Source organism: Felis catus, chromosome E2 (assembly GCF_018350175.1).
Source record: "Felis catus isolate Fca126 chromosome E2, F.catus_Fca126_mat1.0, whole genome shotgun sequence".
Classification (NCBI taxonomy): domain Eukaryota; kingdom Metazoa; phylum Chordata; class Mammalia; order Carnivora; family Felidae; genus Felis; species Felis catus.
Window position 1 is genome coordinate 44,820,800 of NC_058382.1, and position 22,846 is coordinate 44,843,645.

The window sequence follows — 22,846 nt, forward strand, 5'->3', positions numbered from 1 at the left end:
AAAGAAAATGGTAGTTTAAGTGGTAACAGTGGAAGATGGAATATGGGGAAATAGGGTATTTAGAGTAGAAAATACTATAGAAAAATGACATTTTTAGTTAAAGTGGTGGAACATTCTGGTAGTGATAACAAGGAAAATAAGATTTTTGTTTGTTTGGTTTTCCCTCACTGAGACTCTGGGGAACAGAAACAAGAATTAATGTTTTACATTGTTTGGGTAGAATCAGTCATGGTAGATGATTTGCTCATTCATTCATAATATTCATTCATTCATTCTAATTGCATAGACAGGAATGTTGGAGAAAAGATTTATCTTTCAGCAGCTATTCTCCTGTTCAGAAACCAGCTCCATCTAGTCTTGGCTATTGTAATCAAGTCATAACCTAATTGGAATATAATTTCTTCTCTGTAAAAACTGAGGGTTATGCTGAATACTTTCACCAGTTTCTAAAATTCTATGCTTTTTATGTGAATTTTAGGTTAATCTCATAAAAACACATTCATTCCATTCATACCATTCTTGCCTAGCCCTCTTTATATTTATTCTCTCTTTTTTTTTGTACATAACATCTATGTCTTGGTACTGATTCCATTGGTTATTTATGTACTTGCTGTCTACCTCACTGGACTGTAAGCTGTTTGAAAACAGAGACACAGGTCACTTTAGTGTCTGCACCTATGCATACAAAATGGATTACTAGTGACAAAATTAAGTTTTTCTTCTTTTAGAAAATAAACTTTAGCGGCACCTAGGTGGCTAAGTCAGTTAAGTGTCCAATTTCAGCTCAGGTCATGATCTCATGGTTCGAGGGTTTGAGCCCTGCGTTGGGCTCTGTGCTGACAGATCAGAGCCTGGACATGCTTCAGATTCTGTGTCTCCCTCTCTCTCTCTGCTCATCCCCCACTCATGCTCTGTCTTTCTCTCTTTCAAAAATAAATAAACATTAAAAAAATTTTTAAAGAAAATTAGCTTTAGAAAAATGTTTACTATATATTTTTGAGAGAGAGTGAGGAGAAGGGGCAGAGAGAGAGGGAGAGAGAAAATCTCTAGGTACCCCTAGAGAATAAACTTCTGAACTACCTTGTTGTAATGCAGGGTCTGTGCAATTAGAAATAACACTGATGTTAGGAATTCCATCTATTTTATTTACTAGATTATTGTGCCTGGCACATAATTGACACTTCAGTTCTGTGTTTAATAAATGTATGAATGAATTGGGGCACCTGAGTGGCTCAGTTGTTTGGGCTTCCGACTTCAGCTCAGGTCATGATCTCATGGTCTATGAGTTTGAGCCCCATGTTGGGCTCTGTGCTCACAGCTCAGAACCTGGAGCCTGCTTTGGATTCTGTGTCTCCCTCTCTCTCTCATGTTCTGGCTCTCTCCCTTTCTCTCTCGAAAATAAATAAACAATAAAAAATTAAAAAAATAAATATATAAATGAATGAGCAAATAATCATTTATTAAATGTCTTCAAGTTTAAAAACAATATGGATGGGGGGCGGTGCCTAGGTGGCTTAGTCGGTTAAGCATCTAAGTCTTGATTTTGGCTCAGGTCATGATCTTACAGTTTGTGGGTTGAGCCCTGAGTCGGGCTCTGTGCTGACAGCACACAACAACATCAACAACAACTATGGATAAAATAACATGTTAATTCCACTTATTTCTTTTCAATGATAGATTATTACATACATTGATAAGTGCATGGTTATTTTATCCCTCTTTTTTTTTTTTTTTAATGTTTATTTGAGAGAGAGAGAGAGCAGGAGAGGGGCAGACAGAGAGGGAGAGAGAAAATCCCAAGCAGGCTCTGTGCTGACAGCAGGGCCCGATCCCAAGAACTGTGAGATCATGACCTGAACTGAAATCAAGAGTTGGACGCTTAACCCACTGAGCCACCCGGGTGCCCCCAAGGACATGGTTATTTTAGTTACAAAAAAGTGACTATAAAATATATGGTTATATAATATAGTTAACGCTTAAGCAGTGGAAGAGATCTGTATTCGTTACTGTTTTCATAAACATCAGCTAAATTTTAAGTGTGTATACATTACAATGTATGGCTCTGATAGCACATACTAGGCTGCAGATAATTTCTTTACCTTGCTTGAACTGTGCACCTGGATATCTCTTCTCTCCCTTCCCCTCCCATTAATGCTTTCCTCACCCTGTTTGGGCTCTGAAACCCCATGCTAGAGACCCCTCCTTCCCCTCATCCCCATAGATGACCCTCCTCACCCAGCTAGGCTTCTGACACCCACCCCCTGGGTCCTTCTCATACTCACATCTTTGACTCTGTTTGAACTCCACAGTTCTTAAAGCTCTATTGAAAAAGTATTCTTATAAGATATTTGAAAATTGTAAATAAACCATAAATGTTTTACTCAATAATTTATGCCATAGATATGACATTGAATGTCTTATTTTTTCTAGGACAGACTTAAGTAATATCTTTTGAAAATAATATAAGTGAATTTAGAATGTAGATAACTAAAATGGTTAGTTGAATAGTATACTCCATTCTATATTTCATAAGTCTTAAGTTATTTTGAAAATAATTGTGAAGTTTTTAGATGAAAAATAGTACTTACAAGAAAAAATATGATGTATTAAAATGATTGTGGAATTCAAATTAGTTTTCTTAGGGGCACCTGGGTGGCTCAGTTGGTTAAGCATCCAGCTCTTGGTTTTGGCTCAGGTCATGATCTCACTGTTTTGTGGGTTTAAGCCCACATTGGGCTCTGCACTGACAGTGCAGAGCCTGCTTGGGATATTCTCTCTCTCCCCCTCTCTCTGCCCCTTCCCCACTCATTCTCATTCTCTCTCTCTCTCTCTCTCTCTCTCTCTCTGTCTCTCAAAACAAATAAATAAACTGAAAAATTTTAAAAACCCAAAAAACAATAATAAAATATAATCAGGAAGAAGTGATGTGATTAAGTAAATATGTGATAGCAAACTATTAATTGACTTAAACTGAGAGGAGAAAAATTTGTTAAAAAAGAGCATCACCTACTAGTTATTCTTGGACTTCATAATCTTTTAGAAACCAAATATCCAGTAGACCTGCAGCCAGTACATTTTTCCAGTGGACATGCCAAGTATGATGACTGTCAAGCCTGAAGTGTTTTTAACAGAATGAATGCTGTGTCTCTTCAATGCAGAACTATGTTGGCACATTGGAGGTGCCAGGCATTTTGTTTTAGAATATCTGACATGAAACCATAGCCTTGGGATTTATCAGCTTATTGAGATAGTTAATAGAGAGATGGAAGAGTGAGGCAATTCTCAAACCATTTGCAAGGACTTTTTGAAAGTTTTTTAACTCTTTCAGGTGCTATAGTAGCTTCATATTTAGAGTGTAAAAAAATAAGTAAAACTCAATTTTTTAAACAATGTACAGATGTTTATAATTACATTTTTCAGTATAATAGTGTTTGCATCTGATATTTATTTATTGATTTATTATATATTTTAGCAAAAGAACATCTATGAGCCCACCGTCCAGCCCTACTTATTTCTGTTCATCCTTTGCCCTGTCCTTTCTCCCCATCAAAGGAAACCATCGTTCATCATTCCTTTCTTTTGTTCTATCACATATGCTTTTTATTTTTTACTGTTGCACAATCTTCATATTCTTTATTGGTACAACCTACCTCAGGATTGTTTTGAAATTAAGTTAAGAAATGTATATAAAAAGCTTTGCACAGTGCCTGACCCATCCCCAAATGGCACTTGTGTTATTAATGTTCTTTTGTGGAGAGAGAACAAGAAAAGCATGCCTTTTCTCAGCTCTTTCCTATGTTTTATCTTCCTGAACACTTCCAGGGAAAGGTGAGAAAGTATAAGGGTTTGAAGTCTTTTCACCTTTTCATGGGACTGAGCAATTTACAGAATGAAGTAGTAGAGAATGGGATTTGGACTATCCCCGGTTAGGGAACTGAGTTCCCAACTGAGAAAAATAAATAAATAAACTGCACTGTTAAGTTTCCAATTTTTCCCTTCTCTTCACACTGCTTTGTGCCCTTGGGATAGGATTTCTGTCTACTTTGAGTTTGAGGCAGTATAGTGAAACTCCTCATAGCCAGTGTTGAAGAATAAAAGACCGAATTGACCTAGAAAATAATCAGTGACATAAATGGATCAGTTAGAGTTTACTGAATGATCAAGCAAACAAACCCCCCACCGAGCCCATTTTTACACTGTTCACCTTCCCACCCAACATTGGGAAGCCTTGGTTTGTTTTCAATATCTGAAAATAATTTCAGTCCTCCATTTCTTCCTTCCCCCTGATGGCCCTATGATCTGCAATATTGCACCAACTCAAGACAAATTCTTGATCTTCTGAGCTTTTTTTCCAATTTCTGCCTAATTTCCTTTTTTCATACACTCATGTTAATAATTTCTATTAACAGAGTTATTTATTACATCACATCTGTCCTAATTCTACTACATGGATATTTAAGCAATGCACTTACCTGGGATTTTGGTCAACTAAAATTCATAATGTACCATTAAGTGAGTTGGTTAAACATTACTGCATAATTAGCAGCATTCATAGGAAAAATAGGTAAGACAACAGTCACCTCAAGCCTGGCTGACCAGGGAAAGAGTTCCTTAGACGACAGGGGTACCTGGCTGGCTTAGTTGATAGAACATACTACTCTTGATATCAGCATCATGAGTTCAAGCCCCACATTGGGTGTAGAGCTTACTTAAAATAAAATAAAAAATAACAATAAAAAAAAGAGGGGTGCCTGGGTGGCTCAGGTGGGTAGGCATCCAACTCTTGATTTCTGCACTGGTCATAATCTCACGGTTGCTGAGTTTGAGCCCTGCATCAGGCTCTGTCCTGGCAGCACAGTGCCTGACTGGGATTCTCTCTCTCTCTCTTCTCTCTCTCTCTCTCTCTCTCTCTCTCTCTCTCTCTCTGCCCCTCCCCTGCTCATGCTCTGTCTCTCAAAGTAAAGAAGTAAAACATTTAAGAAAAAAAGTAAAATTATTTCTCAATTTAAAAAAAAAGAGAAAGTGCCTTTAAGTAAAAAGAGCAGTTTTTACCAACTGTTACATTAATCCTAACTAAATTTCACTTTATTCCTTTGGGCAGGTTTTCCTGCCTTGCATGATCTGTGATGCATTATGACACACAATATATCCCTCTTAAGCCTGTGTCATTCATAAATTTGATATCTTTGCTTAGGCTGTTGATGTAGTAGCCACCTCCCTCCAGGTGAACCTGTACATTTTTGGGTACTTTTGCTTAGAGTCATCTGTTTTATTAAGTCTCCATTTCTTCATCTCGGTCATGAGAACTTGATAATATTTTCTTAAGATATTATGGGGCGCCTGGGTGGCGCAGTCGGTTAAGCGTCCGATTTCAGCCAGGTCACGATCTCACGGTCCGTGAGTTCGAGCCCCGCGTCAGGCTCTGGGCTGATGGCTTGGAGCCTGGAGCCTGTTTCCGATTCTGTGTCTCCCTCTCTCTCTGCCCCTCCCCCGCTCATGCTCTGTCTCTCTCTGTCCCAAAAATAAATAAACGTTGAAAAAAAAATTAAAAAAGATATTTTACTGAATTTAGGATAACTATACTTGTAGCATTTTCCTGATCCTCCAAAAGAAGACCCTTAAAAAGCAAATTAGATAAGCATTCAGCTTGGCCTTCATAATTTCACTCTTTACAAATAGAAGTTGTGTGAAGAGATATTTTTGTCCATAAGGTTTATTAGGAACAGTGAGAGACATAGCTTGCTCTTATACAGTTTTCACTTGTGCTTGTTCTATTCCTCTTTCTCTTTTTTTTTGAAAATAGCTTTACTGATGAATAATTTACATATCATGAAATTCACCCATTTAGAGTGTACAAGATTCAATAGTGGTTAGTTTTTTTTTTTTAATTTTTTTTTTAAAAATTACTTATTTCTTTTGAGGGAGAGAAAGAGAGAGAGAGAGAGAGAACCATGCATAGGGGAGGGGCAGACAGAGAAGGAGAGAGAGAATCCCAAGCAGACTCCATGCTGTCAGTGCAGAGCCCACTGTGGGGCTCGAACTCACAAACTGTGAGATCGCTACCTGAGCCGAAACCAAGAGTCAGATGCTTAACTGACTGAGCCACCCAGGTTCCCCACCATAATCCAAATTTAGAACATTTTTACCATCCTAAAAAGAAAACTTGTGACCATTCTCTCTTTTTCTTAAAAAAAATATCTAGAAGTGATTTTATTTTGTTTTCTAAGGAGTCTTTCCTCAGGAAACTGCCTTTCCATCATGGATTTCCTATTCTCTTTCTTCATATTCTGTGTTTGTAAACCTAGAATTTCATTCCTTTCTTATCTAATTTAAAAGATAACACAAGAAAAATAGATGTGACCTCTTAACATGAGGTAGTTAGCACCAACTTAGGGCTATTTTTCATGGATTGTCAAGAATTCTTTCACTGGGCAGTGGATACTGTAAAACTAATTTGGATTGACTTTAGGAGCAAATGACAATAGCATTAACAGCATGATTCATAATATTTTAATATTATAAATCTTTTAATATTTTTATGTCTTATGGGAAGCAGATTTAAAAGTAAGGCCATTGTATATGGTTGGGTTGTACATTCATAGCTTGGAGGGAATTTCTTCAAGATAATGGGGTAAAAGAAAAGTTTAAATGAAGATTTAAGTCTTAGGTTGTTTGGAGTAGCAGAGCCAACCCAGTTATGTCTGAAATCATAGCCTGTGATGGTAATGACTGTATTAACTGCTTCTTCCCTTAGGTAGACATGATAAAACTTCTGACTTCTTTAATTTCCAAACACTTGTGTCAGTTAATCAGAAAATACCTTTGTTGAAGGAATGAGTCCATACTTCCCACACCTTCCATTTGTCCTTGCATGTTACTTTGTTTGTTTGGGGGGCTAGGTTGTGGGGAGGGCTAAGATATAGTAAGTTCTATAATTAGTTACTTTCCTGTGTGTTTTTATTAGCATTGCTTTTATACCTCTAATATAGATTCAACTTTATATACTTCTTTGGGAAGGGTAGTGTGTCTCATTCCACACGAGTTTGTTTTGTTTTGATTTATTTTAATAATTAGAGAAGTGGAGAAATAGTTCCAACTAGTGAAGTACTGGTGATAGGGCTATTAGTAGGACAGTTTTTTTTTTTTTCTTGATGTAAATATATTTTGGTAGATCTTTCTCTTTTCATCTAAATTCTTTTTATTTTCATATTGCTTTTAGTTTGAACAAAAAAACAAAAAAGGACTTGAGTATGCTTCTAAGTATAAGTAACTGTCGTTTTCAACATGGATTTAGAAATAATTGTTTTAAAATCTATATCTGATGATAGTGCCATTTTTGTTTTACTTAGGTTCTCCCTGCTCTCCTCCCTATGTTATTTGAAAGATACAAATTATTTACTTAAGGCTTTTAGCAGCATTGTAACAAACAGAAAAATTTGAGTCAAGGCATATTATGTTCAGGCAAAAACTGAACTTGCCAGATGTTTTAAAGATGAAAGTTTCAAGAGTTAGGTAATAGAGTTTTTCAAAAGAAAATTTTCAAGTTGACTCTTTACTATGAACGAAGATAACATTTAATAGTAAATCTTCTAATTTTAGCTTTCCTTCACAACATTCTTCCTGATCCCTATCCACGTCAAAATTAGGGCACATACTTCAAAGATTAATTAATTGGAAGGATCAAAGTATTCATGCATTCAGTGATCACTTAACTGAAAGTATTGTTTGTTATCAAGGATAAAATGTCCGTGGTGCTACCTTTGTTTTTTAATCACTCATGCAAATAAATTAATAATCTTTTTTATTTGTCGGAATTTTGGGTTTCTTGGAATACTAGGCAAGTCTCTTAAGTCCTGTTTCTCAGTTCTTTTGTAAATGGGCATATGATTCTAATTGGTCTTTGGAAATTCCTTCCAACATTGATTCTACTACCTTTACAGGATATTTTGAGACTTATTCGTGCTCAAAACCATACAATAGTAACTATAAAAGAATATATATTTTTTAAGTTTTTATTTATTTATTTTGAGAGAGACACAGAGAGTGTGAGCAGGGGACAGGCAGAGAGAGAGAGGGAGAATCCCAAGCAGGCTCCATGCTGTCAGGGCAGAGCCCAATGTGGGGCTCAAACTCATGAAACTATAAAAGAATTTTTTTAATTTTTTTTTTCAACGTTTTTTTAATTTATTTTTGGGACAGAGAGAGACAGAGCATGAACGGGGGAGGGGCAGAGAGAGAGGGAGACACAGAATCGGAAGCAGGCTCCAGGCTCTGAGCCATCAGCCCAGAGCCCGACGCGGGGCTGGAACTCACGGACCGCGAGATCGTGACCTGGCTGAAGTCGGACGCTTAACCGACTGCGCCACCCAGGCGCCCCTAAAAGAATTTTTTTAATAGTAGATATAAATGTAATTTTATAGACAATGATTATAAAATACATCAAAAAGATATGGATTCTTTAGTCTGGGATATAAAAGTAATCATAGTCTAGTTTAGGCATTTACGGTTTCTGATTTAAGAGTATCCTATTCTTGTGCCTTTCTGGAGTATAAATACAGAATAGAAATGACATTATTTCCTTGAGCTCTAACATTCCTTGTTTAGCTTGTTTTGGGAGACAAAAATGCATTTTGAGAGTGAATTAAAATATTTGCTAAAAGGTGCTAAGAAGAACAAGACTAGACTAATGGTCTCACTGGTGAAGCCAATTTAAAGCTAATTATGAGTATGCTAAGTTACACTCTTATTACAAAGGAAGATAATGGACCATTTTGGGTTATTTGATATTTCTTATATTTTGTCTAATTTTGTCCAATTCTAAAATTTAATAAGTTTGGAGACCATCTTAAACATAAGGGATAAAGCCAAGAAGAAAACAGGGGACCGAACTAATGGAAAATTCATTCTTCAGTTCAGTAAAATTACATAATAAAAGAAAAATATTTGCTAATCTTTATGACAGTAATTATATGGATTTGTGTGTGTGTTCTCCTTATTAATTAATTTCATGCTCATTTGTTAGGTTATTGACTTATACTCTTTTAAATTTTTTTCTCCTTCCCCCTACAGAATCTGTCTATGATCTTCTCCCAAAGGAGTTACAGTTACCTCCATCTAGAGAAACATCTGTAGCATCAATGAGTCAGACAAGTGGTGGTGAGGCAGGCTCGCCTCCTCCAGCTGTAGTTGCTGCTGGTATGCATTTCATTTTACTTTATTAAAGAAAAGTAGTGTATTATCTGGCCAACATGAACAGTGCTGGCAAAGTCCATATCAAAAAGAGTGTGATTTGAGGGTTTGTTTTAGGAGGTTTTAAAACATATACTTTTAACCTTAAAATATTTCAATATGCATTTCTTGATATAATTCTTCTTAAAATTTCACATTGGCACATCTGTTAGTGCCATTTCCTTTCTAGGAGCTTATCTTCAGCTATGGAAACAAATTTGAAGCTTTTTTGTTGACTGCTCATAAAAAGGTTACATACCAAGCTATGGATAGAAAATTACATTTGAGTCTCTATTTTAAACAATTATTTTTAAAAATTTGCTGAAAGGGAAAAATATTTGATTTTGTGTAACCTGAAAAAGGACTCTAGCACTCAAGTCTCTTTTCTGTTTGTAGCGTGTTACTACAACCTTTTCCCTACATTTAAAAACATGTGACTTAAGACTTCTTTTAAATTCAGTTGAAAGTAATGGGAAATTTGAATGTAATTTTTATATAAAGGTATTTTGATATATCAGTGAAAAAATATAGAAAGTAATGTTTGAAATTTATCAAGTTTATTTTTACTCAGCTCTCAAATCATACACTTTATAATTATATAAAATTGGTTCAATTTTTTATTGAACCAGAATAAAAGATTGACAGATAAGGTAATAGAAAAAGTCTTGATTATTGATAAATTATTGAGTGCTTACAATAATACTAGATTGCCCAACTGTAATTCTTTTTTTAGTTGGGTTTTATAGATTGCAAAGTGCATTTGGTTTTTTAAAACAAAGGAAAAAAAAATATATATATATATATATTCTCTGAAGTTGTATCTATCGTTCTAAATAGAGGTTTCTTATCCAATGATACCTCTCATCTTTTAAAATGGTACTTAACATCCATCGCAGCATTGTTTTCAGTAAATTCGTTTCATTTCAAAAAGAATGGTGAAGTGAAAGGTGATTTAAATGAGGATTTGGTACTATAATAGGACTTCATATATTTTTCTTGTATGCATTAACCAGTGTATCATTAACCTTGTGTACCAGTCTTTTCCCTGAGCTGTATATGGCAGTATGCAGCCTTTCTGGCTGAGGGCAGGAAAACTTTAAACATAGCAAGGAAACTTATCAGCCCTGCTCACTGTTCATGTGTTGCCAGACATTTTCTAACAGATTCTGTGGATTTAATTGTGAACTTTTTAACAATCAAATTGGTAAGATGACCTGGTTTTACATTATATGCACTGGGTTCTGGAATATTTTTTTCTGGAATTTAAAATTTTAAATATTGCTTAAAATTGTATCAGATGATAAAATATGAAAAAAGGTTGTAATGAAATATTTCACTTTAAATCCACAAGTAGAAATGGACTAACTGATTTCTTTTATATCTTTTGAGATTGTTTTTTATAGACTTGTTGAATCTATATAGAACTAAAAGTCTGTTTCTTCTGTGCTTTTTAACATCTGTTGACAGTAGATCCAGTTCCTTTTAAAAGCTGAAAAAATGTCAGTTAGGTTTGGAAAAGAGCACTTCCTTTTAAATAATGCCAAACTCAGTTTCAAATTGTTATATATAAATATTGAAAGTTCTTGAATTTGAATCACTAATAGAATGTTGATCCTCCCTCCCTCCATATATTTCAGAAAATCCTATCCACATAAATTAAATTGAAAGATATGAGTTGAAAAATCATAAAAATAAGAGAATTAACCAAAGGACGTATTCTGAAGTAATAAATTCTTACTAGATTGAGAAGTTATTCACATTATAAAGATGATGAAGAGAGTAAGGGGGTGACATTGGCAGTTGTCTTATATTCACATACAGAAAGTTTCTGTGGTCTACAACCAAGTCATTTTACATAAAGTTTTTTACATAACTTTACTTTAGTAACCAATATAATATTATTCTAGGATTCTGTCTTATTGGTAAAATAGTTTTTGTCATATAACATTATAGGTAAGAGAGTTTATATTACAGAGTAATTATTGTAGGGAAATCAGTTAGTGTATATCATTATAGAGTTGCTTTTTTATTTAACATATTAATATCTTTAGTGACATAACTGTCAAAGAGAAGGATTTGGAGTAAATTACCAGTTATTCAGTGTTTCCTGACCAAAAGACTTGACATCTAGGGAAAGGCACATTAATTTAGACTTCTGTGAGTTTTTTTTTAAATCTATACATTTGCTGTTTAAATATGAAATGCATAAAAATGATGACTCTTGATGTAGTTAATTCTTCAGAGTTTTGAAGGAGCCGGATTGGCTGCTATCAGGTATGAGGGCCTGGTGGGAACAGACTTCTAGTTCTGCCATAAAGGTTTGTGTTTCACAAGTTCTAAATCAATTTAAATTTTAAAATTTAGAGGCTGGGCATGTAGGTGTTCATGTACTTTTTTTTATTACTTAATTATTAAAAATGTGTTTCTCAGATTCGCCAATCGAGATTTTTTTCCCTTTACATATTACTGAGGGAATGAGTAAAATTGGTGCTGCTAATCCACAATCCAGAATATTGGGTAAAAAAGTATCTCTTAAAATTTTTCTGCTTGTATGCTATTCACACTTTTACATACTCCCATCAGTAAATTCTTTTTATCTGGTAAGTTTCAGAGTTGGGGCTGGGAGAAAGAGAGATTACTTCTACACCCCCTCTCCTCTCCGTGGGCCAAGTGTCAGAATCTGGGAGGTGTAGTTGAGAGTCGCCAGTCTTCAAATTGTACTCCTCATTTTTTTTTTTTTTTATTTTTTTTTTTCCAACGTTTATTTATTTTTGGGACAGAGAGAGACAGAGCATGAACGGGGGAGGGGCAGAGAGAGAGGGAGACACAGAATCGGAAACAGGCTCCAGGCTCTGAGCCATCAGCCCAGAGCCTGGCGCGGGGCTCGAACTCACGGACCGCGAGATCGTGACCCGGCTGAAGTCGGACGCCCAACCGACTGCGCCACCCAGGCACCCCTGTACTCCTCATTTTTTAAAGACCTCTGCTTTTGTCCCACTAGAACGGTAGTTGAGAGTTCAAGGTTCAATATGTGAATGAATAAGTTTTAGAAATACAGACCTTCTGAACATTATTATAAGTTCTTAGTAGTTAAGACGGGCCATTTTCCTAACACAAAAAAAGTTATCCAAATGAATTAATGGCATTTTTGGCAAAATAAGGAGTTGCTCAAGAAATGCAAATTGTGAAAGGATTCTTTTTGTTATTTGGGTTTTTTTTGTGGGGTGGGGGGAATCCTATAGTATAAGTTATAAAGAACTAAAATGCAAGTATTATTTTAGAAAACTAAAACAGTGTCACCAGAGTTGAGGGAGTTTTTGCAAAAAGATATGGCAGGCAATTTTCTTAAATAACAGCTTTGTTGATATATAACTCATATACCAATCAAGTATTTTTTTAACCTACTTACATGTTTATAATTTTTAATCCTTAGATTTACTTAATTAAAATAGGAAGTCTTTCACAAAAGTGAACAATAAACTTTAATCTTCATTTTAAGAAATCAGATTGTTTTCTTTTTCTATCCCAGACTCTTTTTCTTCATTTTGGTATATGGCATTATGTTTATTAGTTTATATCAAAATAAGATTTTGCTAAGGTAACTGTTTAAGGTTTCTTTATAATTTTTATTCTAATTCATGAGATAAACAATAATTAATCAAACCATAGGTTTTATAATTCAGCCAGAGAATCTTAAGAATAATTGGTGATTCTTTTGTTATTTGTTTTTGTAAAATTGTTACTTTCAGTGATTATATATTAATACTTCTAGAAGTAATACAGTCTCAAGACACTTTTTAGCATGTGTAGGTATACCAGTAGATTAGGCATGTAAATAGAAATGTCTGTTGACTATCTCTACTAGTTAGATGACTACAGGTTTTTAAAAAGGCTGTAATTTTAGTTAATAACTTTACGTGAAGTGATCCATCTAATAAACTTTTCTGTTGGAAGAGAGAGACTTATTAAATAGTGCTTTGAATTTTGTGCTATAGCAGTTAATAAATCACAAGTATCTAACAGGTATTTGCTATACTGAAAGAACCTAATTGAGTGCTATTTATATTAGAGGAGAGGACCCGAGAGAGCTAAATGAATGTCCTGTAATCAAAGAAGGACAACCATGTTTCAGTTTGTTTCAGACATCTTAATCACCTAATAAAATCATAGAATTTCTAAACCATCAATAACAACAGACTGTATAAAAAAATGAATTAAAGAAACTGTAAGTTACCATTTTTGAGTTCCTACTATGTAAGAGGAATTGTGGTAGACAATTTGCATCATCATCATATCTCAATGCTTCCAGGCACAAGCTACCTCTCTTCTTTCCTGCTGGGATCTAAGTTCTTTTCTTCTTGCTACTGCACTTCAGAGAATTGTGTGCTGTTATTTCACTTAAGGAAACTGTAGTTCCTGGACTAAGCAGTGTGTAGGATATTGAATTGGAAAAGCCATACTCCCCTTTAACTCTGCAAGTTTCAAGATCTACAAAATGGGAATATGGGAGTACCCGGATAGCTCAGTCACTTGAGCATCTGACTCTTGATTTCGGCTCAGATCATGATCCTGGGGTTGTAGGATTGAGCCCCACCTCTGGCTCTGCATGGATTGTGGATCCTGCTTAAGATTCTCTCTCTTTCCCTCCGCCCCTTTCCCCTGCTTGCGCACGCTCACTGTCTCAAATTAAAAAAAAAAAGAAAAAATGGGAATATGATTTCTAGAAGAATGTTAAGTTTTAATAAAAGTGATTCACAACTTATTTAGTATGTTAGAAAGTATTTATAGTTATATAATTTGCATTTTCTTGAGTTGAATAAATTTTGAGAGCCAGTTTGTCTTTGATTGCTGTCCTAGGTTAACTAGGTAAACATATTTCAGAGTTTTGGCCATTTATTTAGTATACTATTCCTAAAATTAAACTCAAAACTCATTACCTGGAAAGATGATTCACCTATGTAACCTATATATTGATGTGGTGAGCTAAAGTATGAGTTAATCTTGGTTGTTCCATATGGCCATTTCTACTTTTTCTAGAAAACAGGACCACCTCAGAAGGAAGTCAGATTCTAGTTACAAACATGTTGCAAGTACATTTAAAAACTCTACTCCTCTTGGGGCACCTGGGTGGCTCAGTTGGTTAAGCGGACGACTTCAGTTCAGGTCGTGATCTTGCAGTTCGTGGATTCAAACCCTGCATCCGGCTCTGTACTGATAGCAACGTGGAGCTTGCTTTGGATTCTGTATCTCCCGCTCTCTCTGCCCCTCCCTCTGTATCTCTGCCCCTCCCCCACTCCTGCTCTTTTGTCTCTCAAAATTAGATAAACATTAACAATTTTTTAAATAAAAAATAAAAATTCTACTCCTTATTCTGTCTTTTTATTGTAATTATATAGTAAATCTAAATGTATACATTTATACATACAGAAATATATATGTATGTGTATATAGATTTATGTTAACATCTGCGCTATTAAAATGAAAAGCATAAACAAATTTGGGCCGTAATGGTTAATTCAGAAACAAGTACTAATTCAAGAGGCTAACTGTATTATGAATTATCGTTGACAAAAAGTACACACAACTTGTTGTTGATTTATTCCTTAAATGTTGTCCGCTTATAATTTTTAGCAACAACTTTATAAATAACTGTGATTTATTCTGTTTCTGTTAGAAAAAGCACATTTTTATATTACCTGAGTCTGTAGATTAGCATTTTAAAACTGCTCACAGATTTTCAACCTTTCATAGACAAAATACATACATAAAATAGACACCGTTTCTATCTGTATGTATTTTACACAATTTCACATTAACAAAGCAATGCACAGAAGTGGACTTACTTTCTTATATCACCAATAAGATTGATGATATCATAAGTAAAAGGTGTTACCATACTAATTGCCATAAGTAATTGTCTTATAACAATTAGTTGTGTAAATATACAAATAAAGTTATATAAATAGTACTCCAGCTGGGGCAGGAGTGAGGAGAAGGGATTAGGGTAGGATACAACAAGAGATGTCATCTGTTTCTGTTACTTCTCTTAAACATAAAATCATATGTAGTAAAATGTTAGCATTTGTTAAAATATGAGCAAAGGAAACATAAGTATTAATTTTAAATATTTCATATTTTAAAAAACACCATGTAGCAGTTGATTAAAATAAGTCAAAATGAGGTGCCTGGGTGGCTCTGTCAGCTAAGCGTCTGATTCTTGGTTTCAGCTCACATCATGATCTCACAGTTCACAGGTTTAAGCCCCGCATTGGGCTCCACACTGACAGTATGGAACATGTTTGGGATTCTTTATCTCTTCCTCTCTCTCTGCCTCTCCCCCACTTACACATTCTCTCTCTCTCTCTCTCTCTCTCTCTCTCTCTCTCTCAAAATAAATAAATTTTAAAAAGGTAGAAATTATTTTTTAAAAAGTTTAAAAAAAGTAAGTCAAAATGTCCAATCAACTATGTTTTTAAAAAGTAATAAAGGTGGGGCACCTGGATGGCTCAGTTGGTTAAGTTTTCGACTCGATTTCAGCTCGGCTCATGATCTCATGGTTCGTGAGTTCGAGCCCCGCACTGGCTCTGTGCTGATAGCCTGAAGCCTGCTTGGGATTCTCTGTCTCCCTCTTTCTGCCCCTGCCCAACTCTCTCTCATGCATGTGCTCTTCTCTCTGTCAAAATAAATAAATAAACATTTAGAAAGGTAATAAAGGTATGAGCTATATAGGACGCTTGGTGAACTTATTTCTGGCATAAGTGAGGGTACCTTATCTTTCATTCATAAATGCAAGCAGATGTCCATCAGTAGTATTTATTTAGCCCACTGAGGTAAAACTCATTCCCCCCATGTCATTCCTTCATGAAAAGGTGTTAGTGTCAATTAAATTTAATCAGAAAATAAATGAGAAAGCACCTCAAAGTGCCAGGACTATACAGGCATATTCTAGATATCACTCACACACACATGCACACACACACGTATTATAATATGCATTTTGGAATCTTAAGGATCTAATTTGAATCTCATTACTATCATTTCTATCATGTAGGCAGAATTTTGTAGAAGTTAAATAAATTTGTAATATTGCCCCTGTGAATAGACATTGATACCAACTTTTTCTTAAGGTTATTAGGAGTATAAATATGTAAAATGCTTAACATTACCTAACAATTAGTGATCATTCAGTAAACATTGACTTTTTTCCCACATGTGTATCATGTGTTCATTTGTATAATGTGTATCATGTGTTCATTTGTTCATGTGTTCACTTGTTAATAAGGTTTTAAAAAATAGATCTTATTTTTATAGAAATAAGGTTTTTAAACTTATTTTGCTTTTTTCTTTCCATTCTCATCCAGTCTGTGTTTTACCTTATTTTGAATTTTTGCCTGTCAGCCAAGATAGAGCCGCTTTTGGGGCATGGTATTTACATTCTGACTTATTCTTTCATGTTGACACTCTCTCAATAGGAGCCCTTGTCTATAAAACAGACATTGATAGAATATGATGAGTCATAGGGAGAACAGACATTTCCCAAAGGGATGTTCTGAAAGGTGACTATTTAAGAGTTCTTCCTCGAATTCTCTTCCTTTTTTTTTTTTTTTTTTTTTAAGTGAAGTGATACATTTGCATGATCGGGTATCAAAACTGCTGGTAGGGCAATGTATGACTTACCTTCTATTTTTTGCTTAGACACTTTGTTTTATCTGCAGTTGAATCCAGTATATACTCTAATACAGACCCAGATGTAAAATCTGATTAATTATATTACAAGATTTTAATGATACAAATACTATTTTCTTTCCCCTTTTTGGTTTCCTAGTCTAAAACAAAGAAATGTGAAGACATTGGACTAGAGTTGGCAGGAGTACCTTTATTATTTAATCTGAATAAAGTGTATTATATGATGAAGCATTGAGGTGACCTTCAAATAGCATCCTTCAGACTTGTTCTTTTTAATTCTTATCTAAATTAATATAGTGATAATCTCTGTTTTTGTCTTAACATTCCCTTTCAAGTAGTAAAATGATTGTCTTTTTTTTTTTTTTTCCCTGTACTTCTTGGAGTTTTTGACATTGTGATAAATATAGTTATCAGCTAGTGTAACTACTCCCTTTTGTGTTTAATCTACTTGAGGTAAAGGATTTGTTCTGGGCTTTAGTCTCTTCATCCAGTATTGACCAGTGATGCTGCCCAGTAGTACTGAAATCACTGGATCATAGAAAGCATCTTTCTTTTCCAATAGGAAATGATTTAAAAAAAATTGCAGGGGCGCCTGGTGACTCAGTGACATGTCCAACTCTTGGTTTCGGTTCAGGTTGTGATCTTATGGTTCGTGAGTTCAAGCCCCAGGTTGGGCTCTGCACTGACAGCGAGGAGTCTGCTTGGGGTTCTCTCTCTCTCTCCACCCCGCCCCCCACCTCTGCCCCTCCACTGCTTACTTTCTCTCTCTCTTCTCAAAATAAATAAACTTAAAAAAATTTTTTTAATAAAAACAAAAAAACCTCCACCAAATTGCATAATATATACCTAGTACATGTCTTACACCATGCTTAGATATATTTAAAATATTGCTATAAATGTCAGGACACTTACAATTTTTCTAAACATTTTATTTTTCAGGAAACATTCTTTAATAAATATTTTGTGAATATATTAATGTCACTCTGTCAAGGTAAAAATAATTATTTTAGGAGAATTTAGATTAAAAATAGAATAATTATTGTGTAGTATTAGAACCCTGACTGGCAATTTCTTGGCCTGGGGAAGAAAAAGATGGTTTCCAATAAATCAGTAACAAACATTTCAGCTTCAGCAACAGTGCTAATTATTTTTTAAAATAGAGCCTCTAGGATCAAAAGTTTATGTAGTTTAAAAGTGAAAATTGGTAACTTTTTTTTAGGGGTATAAAGAAGTATGTGAAAGTTGGCCTGAGAAATGAAAAGATTCTTTTTCTGCTAAAATACAGATTATGTCTTTCTGCTTGAGTGTATTGGTCAGAGCATATTCTCTTCTACTCTATAAGAGAATTTGGGTAAAGGCACAGCCTAAAAACATCTGAGAAAGAGAGCATTCTGGCTTATGGATTAGATTGCATTAGTAAACAGGAGAACAAATTGGTGAATATGAGTTAACAAAAATTTTGGATAAGAAATTTTTCCACATGGCATTTATTTGGATGTTGATAATTTAATTTTTTTTTAAAGTTTGTTTTAAAACATTGCTTATTGTGGCATGTAAACTTATGTTGGGTGGGAAAAGTACAAATGGGAAATTGAAATTGTTAAACATGTAAATTAAATGATCAACCCTACAATTTTTGTTTTTTGCTTTTGCTTTTGGTAAAGTAATCTGGATTGCTTATTTTATATGCTGGGATGCTAGTTGTTTTTTCTATTAATACACTTAACTTGCATTCTAGCTTCGCCATTCAGAGACAGGCATCGTGTGGTGGGTTGTGTGACAGTGTCTGTCAATAGTGAAGACAAATAGTGCCAGAGACACTTAACCCATCCAATCTCACCCAGGGTATAGGTCGGTCTCGTTTTCAGACTTCTTCATAAGTCTTTTTTTCTTTCTTTCTTTCTTCCTTCCTTCCTTTCTTTTTTTGTTTCTAAATAGTGGATTGATACTGATTGAAACTAAAAACTCTTTGTAAAGTTTTAAACTTTACATTAATACTATAAGAAGAAGAAGAAGAAAAGTAGAAAACGAAGGTTGGCATGTAAGGTGTTGACAAAGCAGGTTTGCAGCCACTTTGTGTGTTCTAGATTTTTCAATCCCTCAGCAACATGAATCTTGGCCTTATAATTTTTTTCTCTTGATATCTTTCTTCTTTGATCTGAAATTTTGTCCTTGTATCTGGTGACTTTTATCAGGCAAGATGTTTAGATTTGAAGTCTTTGTTACCAGAAAGAAAAATGAAATACTTAAAAAGGATAACTAAGGTTGAACAATAAGTGTTTTAGACCAGAAATATCTGGATTGTTTTTTAAGATTATTTTCTGAACAGTCAGTGGTTTACTCCTTCTCCGTTCCACTATTGGTTCACTTAAGCACACTTGCAAAATTTTATGGCTTTTGTTTTCATGACATTTTTAGGCAGCTCAACTGATTTTGCCTGGATGTTGGAAAGTTATAAAATATATGTGCATATTTAAATGCTAAGGATCACATTTTCATCTTGGAAGCTCAGTTAAATGTCATTTCTGTCACATCTTTTAAATTAGTGAAGGGTATTTGTTTCTTTTAGGGACTTTAAAGAATGTTTCCAATTTCAAAGCTTTCTATAAAAGTGTAGTTAGTTCCATATAAAGTGTCATGTCTTTTTTAATGGTATTTTAAGCACTAAAATGATACAGTAATTAAAATAATTTCTAGTTCACAAATCTAGAACTAATAGTTCTTAATATCAAAACTTAGTTTAAGCAAGGAATATATAAAATCTACACGAGTTTCTATATGTGGTAGCATTTAAAAGTCCCATTTTCATCTTTCTCATCAAACTAACACTTATAAATTCTAGGGTATCTGGGAAGGCATTATCTGCCACTCTTTTTATCCCAGCTACTTTGCATACTCATAGTGAACCTTAATGATTCCATTGGTTTTTAAAAGCATATAAGAATATACAATTTCAGTTCACCATCATTACTGGCATTTGGTCTGGTAATTGGCTCATGCTAATAATAGAATTGTTAGATGTAGACATAGAACACTATGTATGTGATAACTTCACTTACACATTTTAGAATTAATCTATTGTTCTGAGATTGTAAATGCCTTTTAGTAAATATAGAAGTGGGTTTTCCCTTTGGTTTACCATGCTCTCTAGTCACATAAAATGTTATAGAAAAATAAAATTCCCCTAGATTCAAAGATAATTTTTTCATAAAAGAAAAAAAACGAATAATAAAAATTTATTCATGTGTTACTTAGGTAAGAGGATAAGTTTAAGAAAAAAATTTAAAAACTTACAACTTTACGAAGGATTGGTAAGGGATTTAAAGAACAAATAAAATTATAAAGGCATACAATAGAAATACATTATGACTATTCTGCTTAGTGAGAAAATAAAACCAGTTAATAAAATTTTTTATGTTGGAATTTTTTATTTTTAATATGTAGCAATGAAACATTGTACATTCCTAACAGATAAAAATGGAGACTCAAAACCAAAAAAGAAGGGAGAGGTAATTAGCATATTTTGTTTATAACAACTTAAAAAAGAATATATAGATGAGGCAGGATTACATTAGCATTTTAGTTCTACAGAATGTCAATTAAGCTGTTTCTTGACATTTAATGATTTAGTAACTGAAAAGTCTTTGTAGATATTTTAAGTACATTTACAGTATTCCCAGGAATATTTTTTAGTGCTTTTCTGGGATTGCTTGGAAATGAGAAATTTGTGTTTAGAAATCTAAAGTGTTTTTAATATCACTTATGCATTTTTAATAGATAATATTAAGGATTTTTTATTCTTAGTCAGTTTATGGATTGATACACAAGTAGATAATAGGGCTTATATATAGTTTCACGAAAGAGTTATTAGCACTGGGGCACACGTGGCTGTCTCAGTCAGTGGAGCATGCAACTCTTGATCTCGGGGTTGTGAGTTCGAGCCCCACATTGGAGGTAGAGATTACTTAAAAGTAAAATCTTAAAAAAAAAAAAAAAAAAGGATAGTTATTAGCACACTCTCTGTAGAAATAGCGAATAGTTACCTCTAAACTCTTAAGTTACTTCTAAACCCTTCCCTGGTATCAGGTAATGCCTTTATAGTAATAATATAAACACTTTGAGTAGTACATCCTTTTTTTTAATACCTGGTGTGTTTATCATGGGCACATTGGTACATTTGTTGGCCAATATAATTTTAGTATAATTCAACATGTATCAAATATTGGCTTCCAATTAATTTAATAAAAAAGTTGAATTTTTACAGGTCTTGATCTCAGGGTCATGAGTTCAAGCCGAATTTTGGGCTACACGCTGGATGTGGAGCCTACTCAAAGAAAAAAAAAATTGAATTTTTACTACATGCAAAACACTATGTTAGATTATTGGGAGGGTCTAAGAAAGGTGTCTATGTTCTCAAGAGGCCCATATTGAGGCCCATATTTCTCCACTTCACCCCTTCATTTGGCAACATTATTACACTTAGGTGATCCCTTGCTAACCAGAATGTAACATCTTTATGTGAAGATTTTATACACCATTATCATGATCATCAAAGTAACACTGATATTGTTATAAAGAGTTTTATAGTTTAAAAAAATTGTCTTACTTGTTAGAGTCTTAAAATGAGTAGAATCTTTGTAATTTAGACTCAAACTGAGATAGCTTTAAAAAGTAATACTATTTTTAAATTAGAGAATGCTTACTGCTGTCTTGTGACAGAGTTTATGTTTTCAGTTTCATAGTTCTGTGCTAATGAACTTTTTTATTTAATAAGTATGTCCAGGAAACTGCAGGTAAAACATAAAAATTATATGTTAGGTGCCCAAGGAAAATGTATAGAATATTTTAATTTATGTAGGGTATGAGATCACAGTTTGGCATACCTGTCCCAGAACAGACGTTTATGTATGATTATATCAATTGGGTTTTATAACCATGACTGTTTTGATAAGATTTGCAAGATAAAATCATATATACCTATAGAGCAATGCTAGGTAATGTCTTGCATATTAAATTCATAAATATCATATGACTTGCTTTTGAGTTCATGATTGCTTTTCACCGGTACTTTCCATCTGTCATGGACAGGGATCCCTGAGATGTTCATATTCTGCATTCTCATGTGCATGGTACTTAGATTCAAAGAGGGCTGGTGGCGGGCGGTGGGGGGAAGCTTCGTAGAAATACACGTTCACAGCATTCATGCTGCATGTTTTGTGTGTTCCACTGCAAATACTGCATGCTGCCTACTTTTATTTCTCTGAAGATGAAGAACAGAGGCTTATACACACACACACATTTAGTTTCAATTTTGCCAATAGTTGGAACAGATGGAGGAATGTTATACATAATACCTTTTCTATTTTTTAATGATTTTTATAGTATTTTTCAAAAAAAAAAACAAGAAAAAAAACTTGTTAACTTAAACCCAAAGTGGCTACAAATCAGCTCCTAAACTATCACTGACATTAGCATCTAGATTTTGTAGTTTTTACAAATCTTTTAAAGTATTTATTTACTAAGAAAACATTGCATTAATGCATGATACAAAATTGATAAATTTTCTTTAAATTGGAATGCAGTTTAAAGTGACTGAATTTTCCAATTTCAGCTACTGCATTTGACAAGGATACAAACTGGAAAATGGAACTGGTATCATCTTATTGCTCTAGGTTCTTTGACTTACGGTAGTTGGGAAAAATATTACCATGTGGCATTATGTAGATTACATCATTAATGGCTAATATTAATTACTGTGCTCTTCAGCTTTGACAGCAGTGAAAAATTATGGGTGAATTTAGCGATTTCAAATAATTTAAGTGTTCTGGTACATGTTTTTAAGAATGATCTTTGGCACTTGGCTTTTGATTATCTGAACATTGGCATTCTTAACATTTCACTCTGTACATTGTAATTAATAAGAATGTTGCCA

The 22,846-nt window shown here is 34.0% G+C and overlaps 1 protein-coding gene across 12 annotated transcripts in view; it reads left to right on the forward strand.

Moving 5' to 3' along the window:
- Positions 1-22,846, forward strand: part of NFAT5 (nuclear factor of activated T cells 5) — a 118,008-nt gene that overhangs the window by 35,698 nt on the left and 59,464 nt on the right. For 6 of the 12 annotated variants that reach the window (XM_045046663.1, XM_023245636.2, XM_045046664.1 and 3 more), the window contains one exon: positions 9,070-9,195. In XM_045046663.1, the coding sequence (XP_044902598.1) occupies positions 9,070-9,195 (126 nt within the window). Of the gene's footprint in view, positions 1-9,069; positions 9,196-17,643; positions 18,766-22,846 lie in introns of those variants that run through there. The other 6 variants (XM_045046667.1, XM_045046669.1, XM_045046672.1 and 3 more) reach the window with 2 other exon arrangements.